We start from the raw sequence: 14,807 nt of genomic DNA on the forward strand, positions 1-14,807 counted from the left end.
ACAGCACTAGCTCTTTCACCATTTAGAGGTGAGTATATCAGACTGTAGTCTAGCTGATAGCGCCCTGGTTTACCAGAGCACTCAGGGTTCCTCAGTATAGCGCTGTCACTAGCGCTAAGCACTGCAGCTAACTGTAGTTATCTTGGTAGTAAGATTGTCTTTTAAGATTATAGGCAGGTCAGTCGATGAGGATGTGTTTTTAATTGTTAGCGGGTTGTTGCAGGATTGACAAGATAGTATTTAATCACTTGTTATTATTAAGTGTCTATGTGTTAGTTTTGTCTTGTGTAGATTGTCTGATTTGATCTGATTTGAGTTGTGCTTGTAGATTGTCCGTCTTAACAACGGCTGAATTTCAGCAGTTTATTGCTAAGCTCTTGGTCCCATTCTTCTCGCCATTTGGATTTGATGACGGACTTCATGATTACCCATCAGAAAGGAAAACATGGCCACACCATTGTTCCTTATTATTGTTACCTGAAATGCACCTTATAATCTGCGGTGTGTCTTATGTATGAAAATAGACCAGAAAATAGACAATGATCGATGGTGCGCCTTATAGTCTATAAACTATGAACAATAACATGAAATTATTTAGTATTTTTTTTTTGGTTGTTTAACACTTTTAAGTTACTACATGATTCATTATGTGTTCCTTCATAGTCTGAATCACTTCAGTATTTGTCAGAAAGATGTAGAAAATATTTTGATACCCTGTAAACCCCTGTAATTCACTCCCTGGACGCAATAATAAAGTTTTTCTGTATCCACAGCAACCCCACAGAGTTGATTTACGTTTTCTCTGCTGTGTGTGTTTAAGTGTGTTTCTCCACTCTGGATGTGTAATTAAATCTAATGTAAAATGGGCAATATAATCAGTTTAATACTCACTTTTCTCACAGGAGCGCAGGGCAGAGTCCTTCTGCTGAGCTGCAGGGTGAAATCTGAACAACAAGAACATAAAAATCAAGTCCACATCTACAACAATACACACTGCAGAACCGGTCAGCAGCAAATGAATGAACTGGGATGGGTTAGTTATTGTATCTGCTGACAATCAAATGTACAATGCATTATGTAATAAAACAGACTACCAATAGATAAAAATTACATTATGTTTTTCTACTTAGAGCTGGAGCTGAAGCTATGGGTCTAATGTTGCTCTTAATTAATGGAATCCTACATTTGTCTGATTAGCATGATGCTAACAAATGCTAACTGCATGCATAAATGATGTGTTTAGTATTATTTTACATTAATATTTATAGCATTTAGCTGACGCTCTTATCCAGAGCAATTTAGAAGTTTATTCCTATTACAGAAGTGGATCAATGTAGTGTTAGGAGTCTTGCCCAAGGACTCTTTTTTATGCAGTGCAGTACAGTCACCCAGAACGGAATTGAACCCCAGTCTCCCAAATGATGTGGTAGCTCACAAGCAGGTGGTGGTGTTAGCCACTGCACCACACCAACCACCAATAATCACTACCCACCACTATTATCTAATACTAACATTATCTAATATTTGCTTACGGGGATTCATGGTTTTCTGCAAACATGCACTAAATTATGGAGTTTCACGTTTTAAGGTGGCGGCTACTGTTTTAATGCTAATCAGTGATGGTATAGTTACTTTGAAAAAGTAATCCGATTACTGATTACTCCTTTAAAAAGTAACTGAGTTACTTTATGGATTACTTGATTTTAAAAGTAACTAAGTTTCTTTACAAGTTACTTTAAAAGTTACTTTATTAGTTACTTTCAGCAGCTGCAGACACCACCTCCTGCCGCCTTAACATAAACATTATAACCAGTTTTGCCAAAACTCCCTTTTTTGCATTTTTATCAGCAACAATGTATCTCTAGACATTTAAAACTGAACTATTTCCTGAAAAATAAGTTTTTCTCTTAATTTCTCTTGAATTAATTTAACATAAATAGTTTTTTTTTATAAAAAATTAAATATGGTCTTCCTTGATTTCACTTAACATAAATACTTTTTATTTTTTTTTATAAAAAAATATATAAAATAAAGAAAGCCATTCTTGACCTGAAATATTTAACACTGTAAAACTGAACACTGAACTTGTTGTTCTCTGCAGGGCAGCAAGGAGTGGTTTTATAAAACAGAACCGTGTATATGGTCTAGACCAGGGATCACATATATGCAGACTGCGGTCCGGGTCTGGACCAAACTGATAAACTACTGAAAAGGATTTAATTTTGACAGAGTTCTTTCAAAGCACCGGAACGTTTCTTGTCTTTACGGTATACGCGCTCTGCGGCACAGTAAACTCTCAGACAAATCACGTGTGGTGTAAAATCTTCAAACACTCTCCTCGGCCAATCAGATCTGTGCAGACCGCTGCACAAATGAGAACAGGCGGAAACTAAAGACACGCCGAGCGCGAGAGAGAGAGAGACAGGGGAGTGCAGTGAGTAAACCAATGGTTGTACCTCATGAACAGAAGCAAGAAGCAAGAAGCGTGTGATTGTGTGTGTGTGTGTGTGTGTGAGGTGGAGAGAGAGAGAGAGAGTAACGCACAGTGACTTGGATAAGTAACTTTAATCTGATTACTGGATTGGAAATAATAACGCGTTAGATTACTCGTTACTGAAAAAAAGGGTCAGATTAGACATCACTGGTGCTAATGCACTTTAGTCCATGTTTATAGGTAACTATAAACTATAGTCCTACAGTGGAGAAACCACAATAATCAAGTTTATTCAACACTCTGGAAGTTTAAACACACCAAATCGAGGCTGATGACTCTGTTATATTGTATTCTGGACATTTAGTGTGATTAGTTTTGGTTTTACACTGCAGTTTAGTGACTGAAAACCAAAGGACTTTACTACATCCTGTCTGAGTGTTCTATCTGCTCCATGTGCTTTGTGTTTCTCCTGCCCCAAAGCTCACTATCTGGGTTGGAGCTGGAAGTCTAAACCAAGAACACCACTGCACACTATATATAAATATAAATATAAATATATATATATATATATATATTTATTTATATATATATACATATATATAAAAACACAGGACATTTTAAAAACTTTACCCAGGCAGGCAGGATCCACACTTGGCGTCAGAGTGTGAGGTAGGCGGAGTCACAGTCCATCGGTTCAGGCTCCTGCAGGCCGTGATTGGGCGGCACTGATCCGGGCCGTCGGCGTCCGAGAAAGTGCCGAGGGGGCAGCGGCGGCATTTCACCACCACGTCAGGACCCTCCACCTCACTGCAGGCCTACAACCACACCACACCCAACCACACCAACCAACATACAGAGATTATAATATTAATAACACCTTTAAACTAATCTCCAAACCATCACTGATTGGTGGAAACTTCACACTAGACCTCGAGCAGTTTGGACTGTGTGTCTCTCCACTCTTCCTCCAGACTCTGCTCCCTTGATTTACGAATGAAATGTAAAATTTACTGATGATCAGTGATGGTTTGGATAAAGAGACATGTCATCTGCTGGTGTTGATCCACTGTGTTTTATTATCAAGTCTAAAGTCAGTGCAGTTTTGTTTCCCACAAAATCTTACTGCACTTCATGCTTCCCTCTGCTACTGACAACTTTTATGGAGATGCAGATTTCATTTTCCAGCAGGACTTGGCACACTGCCCACACTGCCAAAAGTACCAATTGGTCTTATATAATATTTAAATTTTCTAAAACACTGATTTTTGGGTTTTCATTGGCTGCAATCCACAATGTGTGTGTTTAGGTCCTCTTACCGTAGTTGGCTCCTTTCCAGCAGGACAATGCAGACACACACACTCCTCTCCCCACTGGCATGGTCCAGCCAACGCCCCCAATGGACCCAGCAGCTACACACACACATATACACACACACACACACACAGCAATCATTAATGCACACACAAAACACACACATTCCTTCTGTCTGTTAAACCCAGATGTGCCAACACCACCCTCATACAATATCTGTATCCCGTATGGTGAGTTCATAAGTACACACACACACACACACACACACACACTATTACACCCACATCCAACATTCATATGTATATGTATACACCCGCACACAGACGTTCACGCATATACACACATTTTTGTCATTTTCTGACACGAGCAGTAGTAATAAAAAAATAAATAAAACTACCGTATTTTTTGGACTGCAAGGTGCACTTAAAATCCTTAAATTTTCCCAAAAATCCTCAGTTTACCTCTCCAGCAGTATTAGCATTAGCCGCTAACCGCGCTAAGTTCTATCTCTATTGCCGCTCAGAATTGAGTATTATCGGCCTGTAGCCTGCTGCTAACCACGGCTAGCACTGCTGGAGCAGCATTAGCATCAGTCGCTAACTGCACTAAGCGTTGGCTCTTTCGTCAGTCAGAGGTGAGTATTATCGCCTGTAGCCTGCTGCTAACCCTAGTTAGCACTGCTGGAGCAGCATTAGCATTAGCTGCTTACTCCACTAAGCACCAAGCATTCAGAGTGGAGTATATGTGACTGTAGTCTGCGTGTTTACCATGTTAAAACAAACTACGTGGGATGAACCTTAGTGTAGTGCTGTCAGACGGCATTGGACACTAAGCACAGCTAGCGCTAGCGGTTAGCTGCTAATGCTAATGCTGCTGCACCCAGCCTAAGCGACGCCCACAGTGCAGTGAATCAGAGCCACTGCAGTACCCAGCCTTCAGACCGGAGTGTGTGTGTGAATGAAGACAGTTAGCTCAGAGACAGAGACTGCTCTGTACAACCAGAGAGAAAAAGAGAGAGTCATCACAGTCAATAAGAGAGAGAGAGAGAGAGAGAGAGAGAGAGAGAGAGAGAGAAAAAGAAGGCTTGCTGACTTTTAGCAACAGCAAATTAATAAAAAGATTTTTACAGAACAATGACTGATGGTTTAAAAGTGTTAGTCTGTATTATTTAGTTTCTAAACTGAAAGCAGAAGCATTTCTAAGTGGAGATAAAATGAGGGATAAAATATTGGGTTTAACGGTTCCAGTGTGCTGGAACCACCATCCCTGCTAATCCTAAAACAGTATATTAAATCTAAAAACTAGGGTGTCGGGTTGCTTTTCACGGGAGTTCTTCTCCTGGTCACGTCACACGTTCTTACGTACTTAAGTCACACGTACAGCCTCTAAAAGAGGATCTGGCTGAGTTTTACTGAACGCAAGCGGCTGGTGGAGCAATGGAGACTTCAGAAGAGGAAACTCAGAGCTCAGTAGTTCATTCACTCATAGTAAAACCAAAGAAACGAAGGAGTGAAGATTCTGACTGAGCTCTCTCTCTCTCTTTCTCTCTCTGACTGAACATAACCTGGAATCGGATTCATCCGCTCTGTTTAAAAAGATTCTTCCGCATGCTCAGTGCAGTTACCCATTCTCACCAGAGAGGACCCTCAATCCCAAAACTTACGGACATCAGCTTTAACTTTTACAGACTGATGCCTCGCACTGTAACAGGTAACTACACACTGGTATTCATAACTCAAGATCAGAAACATCAACAGACTGACATCGACAGTCCTCAATTTTGAGTGAGTAATTAAGCTCAAAAAACAAATGGGGCACTATTTTAGTGATCTACAGGTGAGAAAATCAACACTGCACTATGCAGCTTCATTTAGGGGATTTCAGTGCGTCTTTGCTATCGTAACAATGGGAAAAGTACACTTTGCGAATCTCGAAATACACAAAAGGCATGTGCTAATTCACAATTCATAATTCATCATGGGTGTGTTTTGGGCGTAGCATGAAATAAACCAATCAGGGTGTCACTTGCCATTCCCTTTAAGAGGCAGGAGTGCTCTGACTTTGGCGTATTGCTATTTTAATGGTGGAGTGCTTCTTTGCTTCTCAGTAGGGGAAACTGACCTGCTCATTTATGGGAATCTTTATGTTATTTTATTATTTATTCTGTTGATTGTTGTGTGTGTAAAAATTTAGGGTGTACATGCATTAAGCTTGTGCGGTGCACCTGTGTTGCCAAGACAGCAATAAACATCTGACTGTTGACATCTGTCTAGGTTTTATTCAGTCAGTGGAGCACCTGTGTTTTCTGTTGCCAAGGTAGCAATACTCCATAATACTTTACCACATCTCATTTTCGGACCACCACGCTCATCAGCGTACATATATATATATATATATATATATATATATATATATGAGGTGTAAGATAGCAATGAGCATCATGATGACTCACCATCAGGAGGACGGGGGCGGAGCAGCAGAGGTGGTTCCTCATCATCTTCTATAAATTCTTCTATAAACATATGATCTGCAGGAGGAGGAAGAGAGGAAAACGTGAGAAAATATAACACACACACACACACACACACACACACACACACACACACACACACACACAGTGAGGTCAGCAGCAGCAGCAGTGGTATCAGTGCTGCAGGTAAACAGTATTTACAGTAAAGCTGTGTGATGAATGGAGTTGTAAATAAGTCACGAGCAGAAAACATTACATAACCCCCCCAAACACAGCTCTACAGCTGACCTGCTATTCTTAGACCCGGCTAACACACACACACACACACACACACACACACTGCACAACACAGCAACCACCAGTTACTAAAAACAGAACACGAGTACAGGAGGAGGAGGAGAAATACGGAAGAGAGAAGGGGAGAAGCAAGAAAAAGAGAATATAATAAATAAGAGACTTTTTCAACTTAAAATTAAGAAAAGAGATGTAAATTAGATGAGAAGTGAAAATAAATGAATTGAAAGGGTCAGAGAATAAAAAAGGAAAAGCTAAAGAAGAAAAACTAAAGAAGAAAGTAGAACAGAAGAGAACTAGAACAGCAGAAAATTGAAAAGTAAAAGAAAACTACGAAAAGGAGAACATCAGGCAAGAGAAAAGAGAAAAAAACAGAAGTGAAGGAAAGAAAAGAAAGGAGAAGATGTGAACAGCAGAAAAGAGAAGTGAAGATTTAAGGTGGGATTCAGTAGTATCAGTGGTATAGAGTATAATCAGTACTAAACTGACAGATAGTAGAACAGTACATCACTACTCTCTCCCTCTCCCATCCTCCATCTGTCCATCTTTACACACTCTATATAAACACAGAATACAGTGCAGTATATAAAGTCAATAGTCATAAATTCTCTTTATCTTCACCCAGTCCACCATCCCACCATTCTACCCCAACCCCCATCCCCCCATCCCACATTCAGTTCACTGTTCAGTTTCATTTTCAGTAAAGTGTAATAATAGAAATAAGTAATTTTGCTGAACTAGAGAGAGATACAGAAAAAAGAGAGAGATACTGGGAGAAAGACACAAAGAGAAACAGAAAAGAAAGAAAGACAGAGAGAGATAGAGATGCAGGGAGAGAGGGAGACATACAGAGAGATACAGAGACACAGAGAGAGAGAGACACACAGAGAGAGAGAGAGAGAGAGAGAGAGAGATACATACAGAGCGAGAGAGACAGAGAGAGACAGAGTGATATACATACAGAGAGAGAGACAGAGAGTGATATACATACAGAGAGAGAGACAGAGAGTGATATACATACAGAGAGAGAGAGATTCAGAGAGAGACAGAGAGAGAGACAGAGAGTGATATACATACAGAGAGAGAGAGACAGAGAGAGAGAGAGAGTGATATACATACAGAGAGAGAGAGATTCAGAGAGAGACAGAGAGAGAGACAGAGAGTGATATACATACAGAGAGAGAGATACAGAGAGAAAGAGAGACAGAGAGTGATATACATCCAGAGAGAGAGATCCAGAGAGAGAGAGAGAGATACATACAAAGAGAAAGAGAGAATAAGAAAGTTAAGGACAGAGAGTAAGAGAGACAGAGAGTGAGACAGACAGAGCGAGACAGACACAGAGAGAGAAAGACAGAAACAGAGAGACATATACATACAGAGAGAGAGAGAGAGAGAGAGAGAGAGAGATACTGAAAGTGAGAGACACAGAGACAGAGAAAGAGACAGATACAGATAAATACTTTTTATGCATGTACAGAAATCTGGAACAGAGTGTAAAATATGCAACAAAAATTATATAATACGGTTGCACTGAATATTCTGCAATCAAAAGTGCTTTTTTGCCACTTTTGGCTTTTGTTTGGTTGCAGAATATTCAATATTCAATATTCAATATTCAATATTCAATATGTCCAAACAGGACCAGAATAAGCAACAATACAGGTTTCACTTTAAGGCATCTATAGTGGATCAAAGTGAATTAAAGATGTTTGACTAACATACAAAAAACATCAAATAGAGTATCTATTAAATGCAACTGAATTGTTAACTGCATGTAAAAAAAAAATTAACTACACCTAACTTTTAAAGCTTAAGGTTAAGGTACAGGGTTTGGGTTTGGTGTAGAGTTACATTCAATAAAGAATCCTTTACATTCAACTAAGAAATTCAGTTGCATTTAATGAACATCTAGTGAAATGATAGATGAGCATCTATGAGACATCAACAATGGATAATCCTAGTAAAAAGCATTTTCAAAAATACCAAACTATTTACACCAAAAAAAAAGGTTAAATTATGATTTTAAGTCCTATTGAGCTTAGCTGATGAAAATTATGCAATGGTTCAAAAGTGGCAAAAAGAAAGACAACCTAAAAAAAGTTTGCTAAAAATATACATTTTGCTGCATCGCTAATATTTGAATATTTTAAAAGTTTTGCTATTAAACTAAAACTAAACAAAACCTGAAACTAAACTAAACTGTGTAGTCTACACTGTATCAGGGTCATCAGACTGCACTGATCCACATCTCAGAACAGCAGGACCAGTGTAAGGTGGCAACTGGACACCAAGTGGTTTCTGCTGTCTGTAACTGGCCTGAGGACGAAGAACTGGAGAAGAAACGTGACGCAGGTGAGACACACGTGAGACTCAGGTGAGACGCATGTGAGACATGAGTGAGAAACAGGTGAGATGCAGGTAAAAGGCCTCATTCACTTCTCATCCATCTTATTCCCTTACAAAAAAACTCCCTCCATAATCCATAAACTGCCCCCAGGAGCTGCACACTTACCCCAGCCTGGCTCTGCTCCTGCCCTCTGCCCTGGTAACACACTGAAGCTGCTGTGGTCGTGTGTGTGTGTGTGAGAGAGTGTGTGTGTGTGTGTGTGTGTGTGTGTGTGTGAGAGTGTGTACAGTGTCAGACTGGCACACTGTACCTGCACAAGACAAGCTGTCATCACTTATATTGCCATTCAAAACCACAGCCCCGCCCACACCCAGCTCAGGCTCCTCCCACTCCAGCATAATCCCCTGCTTCACTTCTGAGCCATGGTCAGCTGAAGGTGCTGCGGTGGGGATTCTTCTGTAAGTGTGTGTGTGTGTGTGTGTGTGTGTGGGAGGACAGTAGCGTGTGTGCGTGTGTGTGAGCAGTAGCAGTGTTTTAATGGGAGTGTAAGTGTTTAGTTAAGTCAAAAACTCAAAATCTCATAACTCCAATCCTAAACTTTACCTCACTACACTGTAAACCCATACGTTGTTTGAACTCAAATGATTTAAGTCTGTTTTACATAAAATTGGAGATTTCTAAACAATACTCAGCTATTTTGAGTTAGTTGAACATTTGTGGGCACATATACTGTACTATTCAAACTGAGATCTTTGAGTTGAACCAACTTATAATAAATGAGTTTAGTCTGTTGCCATTAACAGCTTTTTTCCATTGGCTTCTGTCACAATCTATTTGCATACTGGGTGTGTCCAACAGTTTCTGACTAACACTCATCATCAGTGTGATTTTAGTGATTCCCCCAGGACTACCTTACAAATAGATCAACTTCCCCTTTAGTTGTAATAACTTGATGTTTTAATTTATGCTAACTCAAGTTTTCATTCCCCATAATTAAAAAAAAAATAGTAAACTCAACTTATCTGGTCTTACAATATAACAAAAATAAATTAAGTTCAATTAACTTTCCATTAGTTGTAATAATTTAATGTTTTAAGTTATGCTAACTTAAGTTTTTATTACCCATTAACGTAACTTTTTTCTATTTTTAAGGCAACCGGTTTCCTCAAATTTACAGTGTATACCACACCCAGTTTACCACCCAACACCACCTCCAACACACCTGATTCCTACTCATACATATGTTTACATTACATTACATTTACATTACATTTGGCAGACGCTTTTGTCCAAAGCGACTTACAATAGTCAAGTACAATGTAAAATAAGTTAAAGGTAAAACATCTTTGGATAGGGATAAAAGGAGGTCAAAGGGGAATAATAGGATAGAGGAGTGAAGGAGGGGAAGAAGGAGATGGGGTTAGAAGTAGTTAGTGTGTTAGAGGTGTTAGGAGAGTAAGTGCTCTTTGAAGAGCTCTGTCTTCAGGAGTTTCTTAAAGATAGTGAGAGATTCTCCTGATCTGGTAGTAGAAGGAAGTTTGTTCCACCATTGGGGAACTCTGTATGAGAACAGTCTGGATTGCTTTGTGTGAATGTTTGGTAAAGCGAGGCGACGTTCACTGGAGGAGCGCAGCGGCCGGGAGGTAGCGTAAGCCTTCAGGAGCGAGTGCAGGTAGGAAGGAGCCTGTTCTGACATCACCTTGTAGGCGATTGTAAGAGTTTTGAATTTGATGCGAGCATCAACTGGTAGCCAATGGAGCTCAATGTAATACACTACAGAGCTCATATGTAGCTCATATGTAATACACTACAGGGTCAATAGTGCACTACATTAAAAAATAAAATAAATATTTCCCCCTAGTTACGATTAGATTAGGGACAAAGTACATTTTTTGTGGTTTACTGTACATCACAAATTATCCAGTATACACTATGAATAATTAAGTAACTGATCTGTATTACTCACTATTACTGGTGTGCTATATCGTTTCATGCACAATAATATCGCCAACATTTTAGAATATAGTGAACGATGTTATACCCTCAAATTATCAAAATTATCACATCAGGGTTCTATTTTTTCACTGTTTTAAATAAATAAAAAATCACACTGTTCTCATTTCCCATTATATATCTACTAGAGACAGATTATATCTGTGCAGTATCATTTATTTTACTTTAATCCTGAATATATGAAGATATTTGGAGTGCATTATTATAAGTATACAGTGAGTCCAAGAAGTATTTGATCCCTTGCTGATTTTCTTTGTTTGCCCACTAATAAAGACACTATCCTTCTGCACTTTTAATGGTAGATATATTCTAACATGGAGAGACAGAATATCAAGACAAAAATCCAGAATATAATTTTAAAGAATATATTTTAATTAATTTGTATTTCAATGAGGAAAATAAGTATTTGATCCCTCTTGCCAAACACACTCAATACTTAGTGGCAAAGCCTTTGTTTGCAAGCACAGCGGTGAGACGTTTGTTGTAGTTAACCACAAGTTTAGCACACACACCAGGGGGAATTTTGGCCCACTCTTCTTTGCAGATCCTCTCTAAATCATGAAGGTTGGTGGGCTGTCGCTTGGCAACTCTGACCTTCAGCTCCCTCCATAGATTTTCGATCGGATTGAGGTCTGGTGACTGGCTGGGCCACTCCATGACCTTAATGTGATTTTTCTTGAGCCAATCCTTTGCTGTATGTTTAGGGTCGTTATCATGTTGGAAGACCCAACCACGGCCCATTTTCAGATCCCTGGCAGAGGGGAGGAGGTTGTCCCTCAGGATTGTGCGGTACATGGCTCCATCCATCTTCCCAGTGATGCGGTGAAGTAGCCCTGTACCCTTGGCAGAGAAACACCCCCAAAACATTATGCTTCCACCTCCATGCTTGACGGTGGGCACAGTGTTCTTGGGGTCATAGGCAGCATTTTTCTTCCTCCACACATGGGGGGTGGAGTTGAGGACAAAAAGTTCAATTTTGGTCTCGTCTGACCACAGAACCTTCTCCCAATAACTTGGTTCATCTTTCAAATGATCATTGGCATACTTGAGGCGCGCCTCCACATGTGCTCTCTTCAGCAGGGGTACCTTTCGGGCACTGCAGGATGTGAATCCATTGTTGCGCAAAGTGTTGCCAATTGTTTCCTTGCAAACTGTGGTCCCAGCTGCCTTCAGGTCATTTGCTAACTCCTGCCGAGTGGTTGCAGGACGATTTCTGACCGTTCTCAGCATCATTGCCACCCCACGAGGCGAAATCTTCTTTGGAGCACCGGGCCGAGGTCTGTTGATTGTCATGTTATACTCTTTAAACGTTCTGATAATTGCACCAATAGTTGTTACTTTCACATCCAACACCTTACTAATCTTTTTGTAGCCCATTCCATCTTTGTGAAGGTCAACAATTCTGACTCTGAGGTCCTGTGACAGCTCTTTGGTTTTACCCATGTTGGAGACTTGAAATCTGTGTGATCTGTCTGATTCTGTGGACAGGTGTTTTTCACACAAGTGATTAGTGAGAACAGGTGGCTTCAGGTCAGGTAACAAGTTGATTGGGAGTGTCTAACTGGTCTGTAAAAGCCAGAACTGCTAATGAATACTAAGGGATCAAATACTTATTTCACTCCATGAAATACAAATCAATTAATATATATTCCTTAGATTTATTTTCTGGATTTTCTTTTTAATATTCTGTCTCTCCATGTAAGAATACATCTACCATTAAAAGTATAGAATGATCATGTCTTTATTAGTGGGCCAACGAAGAAAATCAGCAAGGGATCAAATACTTCTTGGACTCACTGTAAGTATCATGACATTCTGGATCATTGACTTTTGCTAAAAATCGAATAAAATTCCAGTATTTTTAATATCTCAGTTAAGAATGTGCTATATAAAATTGTATGCAATAATAAAATGTAATATTCATTTTGTTGCAGTGTTTTGTCATATCGGCAAGAATAAAGTTATCACAAAGATACCATGAAATATTGTAATATTATTTAAGGGCCGTATCGCACACCCTAACTCACCATCATATACTATTCACTTTCAACTAATCTACTATGATCATAAGATGGTTCAGATCCTGTTCATGCAGCTTGTCATCAGCTGCCAGAGCCCTGAGAGAGCACAATTGGTCTTGCTTTCTCTCTGGGTGGGTACAGTAGATGGCACTCTTTTCCCTCAACACTCCTAGGGTGATGTTGATCAGCACAAGGCTGCGTCTGTGAGCTGATGTATCAGAACAGAGTCACTGCGCTTTCGTCAGAGCGTTAGCGCTGTGATGCTACTCGGTAATGCTGCATCAGCAGCAGTTCAAAAAGAGGCGGAGTCTGACTTCACTACATCAGAAAGAACTGAGTAACCACTATGAATTATCTACATATGTACAATATGTAGGTTCTGTAAAGTTGAGGGAGGGAAACTAGAGTGTGGATTCATTCACAGACCGTGCACACTTCATTAACTCCCCTCAGTCAGACAGATAACCCAGTAACTCCAGTTCAGGTTTGGTGGTGGAGCTGCTGAAGCTGCTCAGCAGGAAGAGCGTGTTGGAGCCAGGCGGGGTTTATTCAGAGGTACTAGTGAACGAATACGTGAACAGCAAGGAAACATACGAGTTGCTGGTTTTGGTGAAAGTCAGGAATCTCTCCTCCACTATAAATGACAGGGGCTGCTGAGGGCATGCTGTAATTTCAGGGCATTTGGAACGCGCCCCCCCCTCGCCACCCTTCCTCCCCCCAGCCGGCCCGCTGCCTGGCCTGACTTGCAGATTTCAGATCAGCACTCATTCAGTTCAGTCATGCTGCTGCTGCCGGACCAGCGCGGGTATATTTAGCCCCTTCATTAAAAAGCTATAAAGCTCCAAAAAACTGTAATTACAGTTTCTCGCCGTTTCTCCGTCCCGCTGCCGCTCGCCGTCCGGCCCTGTGGCTTTGGGAGCACTTGAAAAACGGCGTAAAATAAATAAAACAACAACAAACATAAAACAATCACCTAGAATTATCCTTTCAGTGACTGTCGAGTTACAGATCGGACGGGGGAGTGTCCCTGGACCGAGCGCCGAGAGCGTGGCGCTACTGGAGTTCAACCTTTACCTCAACATCAGACCACTGCGTGCATGCTGGCAACCACCCAAGAAAACACAGCAACCACCTGGGATTTCATTCTAAAACACACTCTATTAATCAGGGTTCATACACATTTTAACCAATACATTTCCATGATTTTTCCATGACTTTTTCATGACCATACGATTTTTAAAACATCAGTGCAGACATGGGCAATAAAAACAAAAATCAACTGAAACTATAATTAAAATTGATTAAAGCAGGTCTAAAACGAACCAGATAAAATATTTACACGATTTTAAATAATAAAAAGTGTGTCAGATCCTGAGAGCTAAATTGTGTAGAGCTAAATTACTGAATTAACTCTGAGTTTTGAGTGTATTTGTAGCTCAAAACAGATTTGTAGAGCAAATTTCCATGACTTTTCCAAAACTTTCTGGGTATTTTTATTTTTCTAAAACTTGCTATTTTCAAATTACATGACTTTTCCAGGTTTTTCATGACCGTACAAACCCTAATTAATGCTTATGTTAGGGGTGGGCGATATAGCCCTAAAATAATATCACGATATTTCAGGGTATTTTTGCGATAACGATATACTTGGCGATATAGGAAAACTAAAATAATTAATTCATTTCAGGAATATAGTATAAAAGTATAACAGTATAATCATAATGTGGCAAAATAAATAATATAGCATAAAATAATATAATGCAACAAAAAATAGTGCAGAATATTTAGTGCACGCATATAAACTGCAAACTAAAACAATTATACAATAAATACACCTAAAGCTTCACAGTAAATAATAGACTACTTTTAAGACAGAACAGCCCTATTATCACGATATGGATTTTTAATATCATG

At 39.7% G+C, this 14,807-nt stretch overlaps 2 protein-coding genes across 2 annotated transcripts in view; both read right to left on the minus strand.

The window, feature by feature from the left end:
- The window catches only part of LOC103027870 (P2Y purinoceptor 3), a 352,184-nt gene that overhangs the window by 96,319 nt on the left and 241,058 nt on the right, over positions 1 to 14,807 (minus strand). The window lies entirely within an intron of this gene.
- Positions 1 to 14,807, minus strand: part of relt (RELT TNF receptor) — a 71,831-nt gene that overhangs the window by 31,738 nt on the left and 25,286 nt on the right. Inside the window, exons 2-5 of the mRNA XM_022665977.2 lie at positions 6,198 to 6,272; positions 3,751 to 3,843; positions 3,065 to 3,249; positions 892 to 944 (exon numbers count right to left, since the gene is read on the minus strand). Of these exons, the coding sequence (XP_022521698.2) occupies positions 892 to 944; positions 3,065 to 3,249; positions 3,751 to 3,843; positions 6,198 to 6,242 (376 nt within the window). The 5' untranslated portion in view covers positions 6,243 to 6,272. The remainder of the gene's footprint in view (positions 1 to 891; positions 945 to 3,064; positions 3,250 to 3,750; positions 3,844 to 6,197; positions 6,273 to 14,807) is intronic.

The sequence above is a fragment of the Astyanax mexicanus genome, chromosome 9 (genome assembly GCF_023375975.1).
Source record: "Astyanax mexicanus isolate ESR-SI-001 chromosome 9, AstMex3_surface, whole genome shotgun sequence".
Lineage (NCBI taxonomy): Eukaryota > Metazoa > Chordata > Actinopteri > Characiformes > Acestrorhamphidae > Astyanax > Astyanax mexicanus.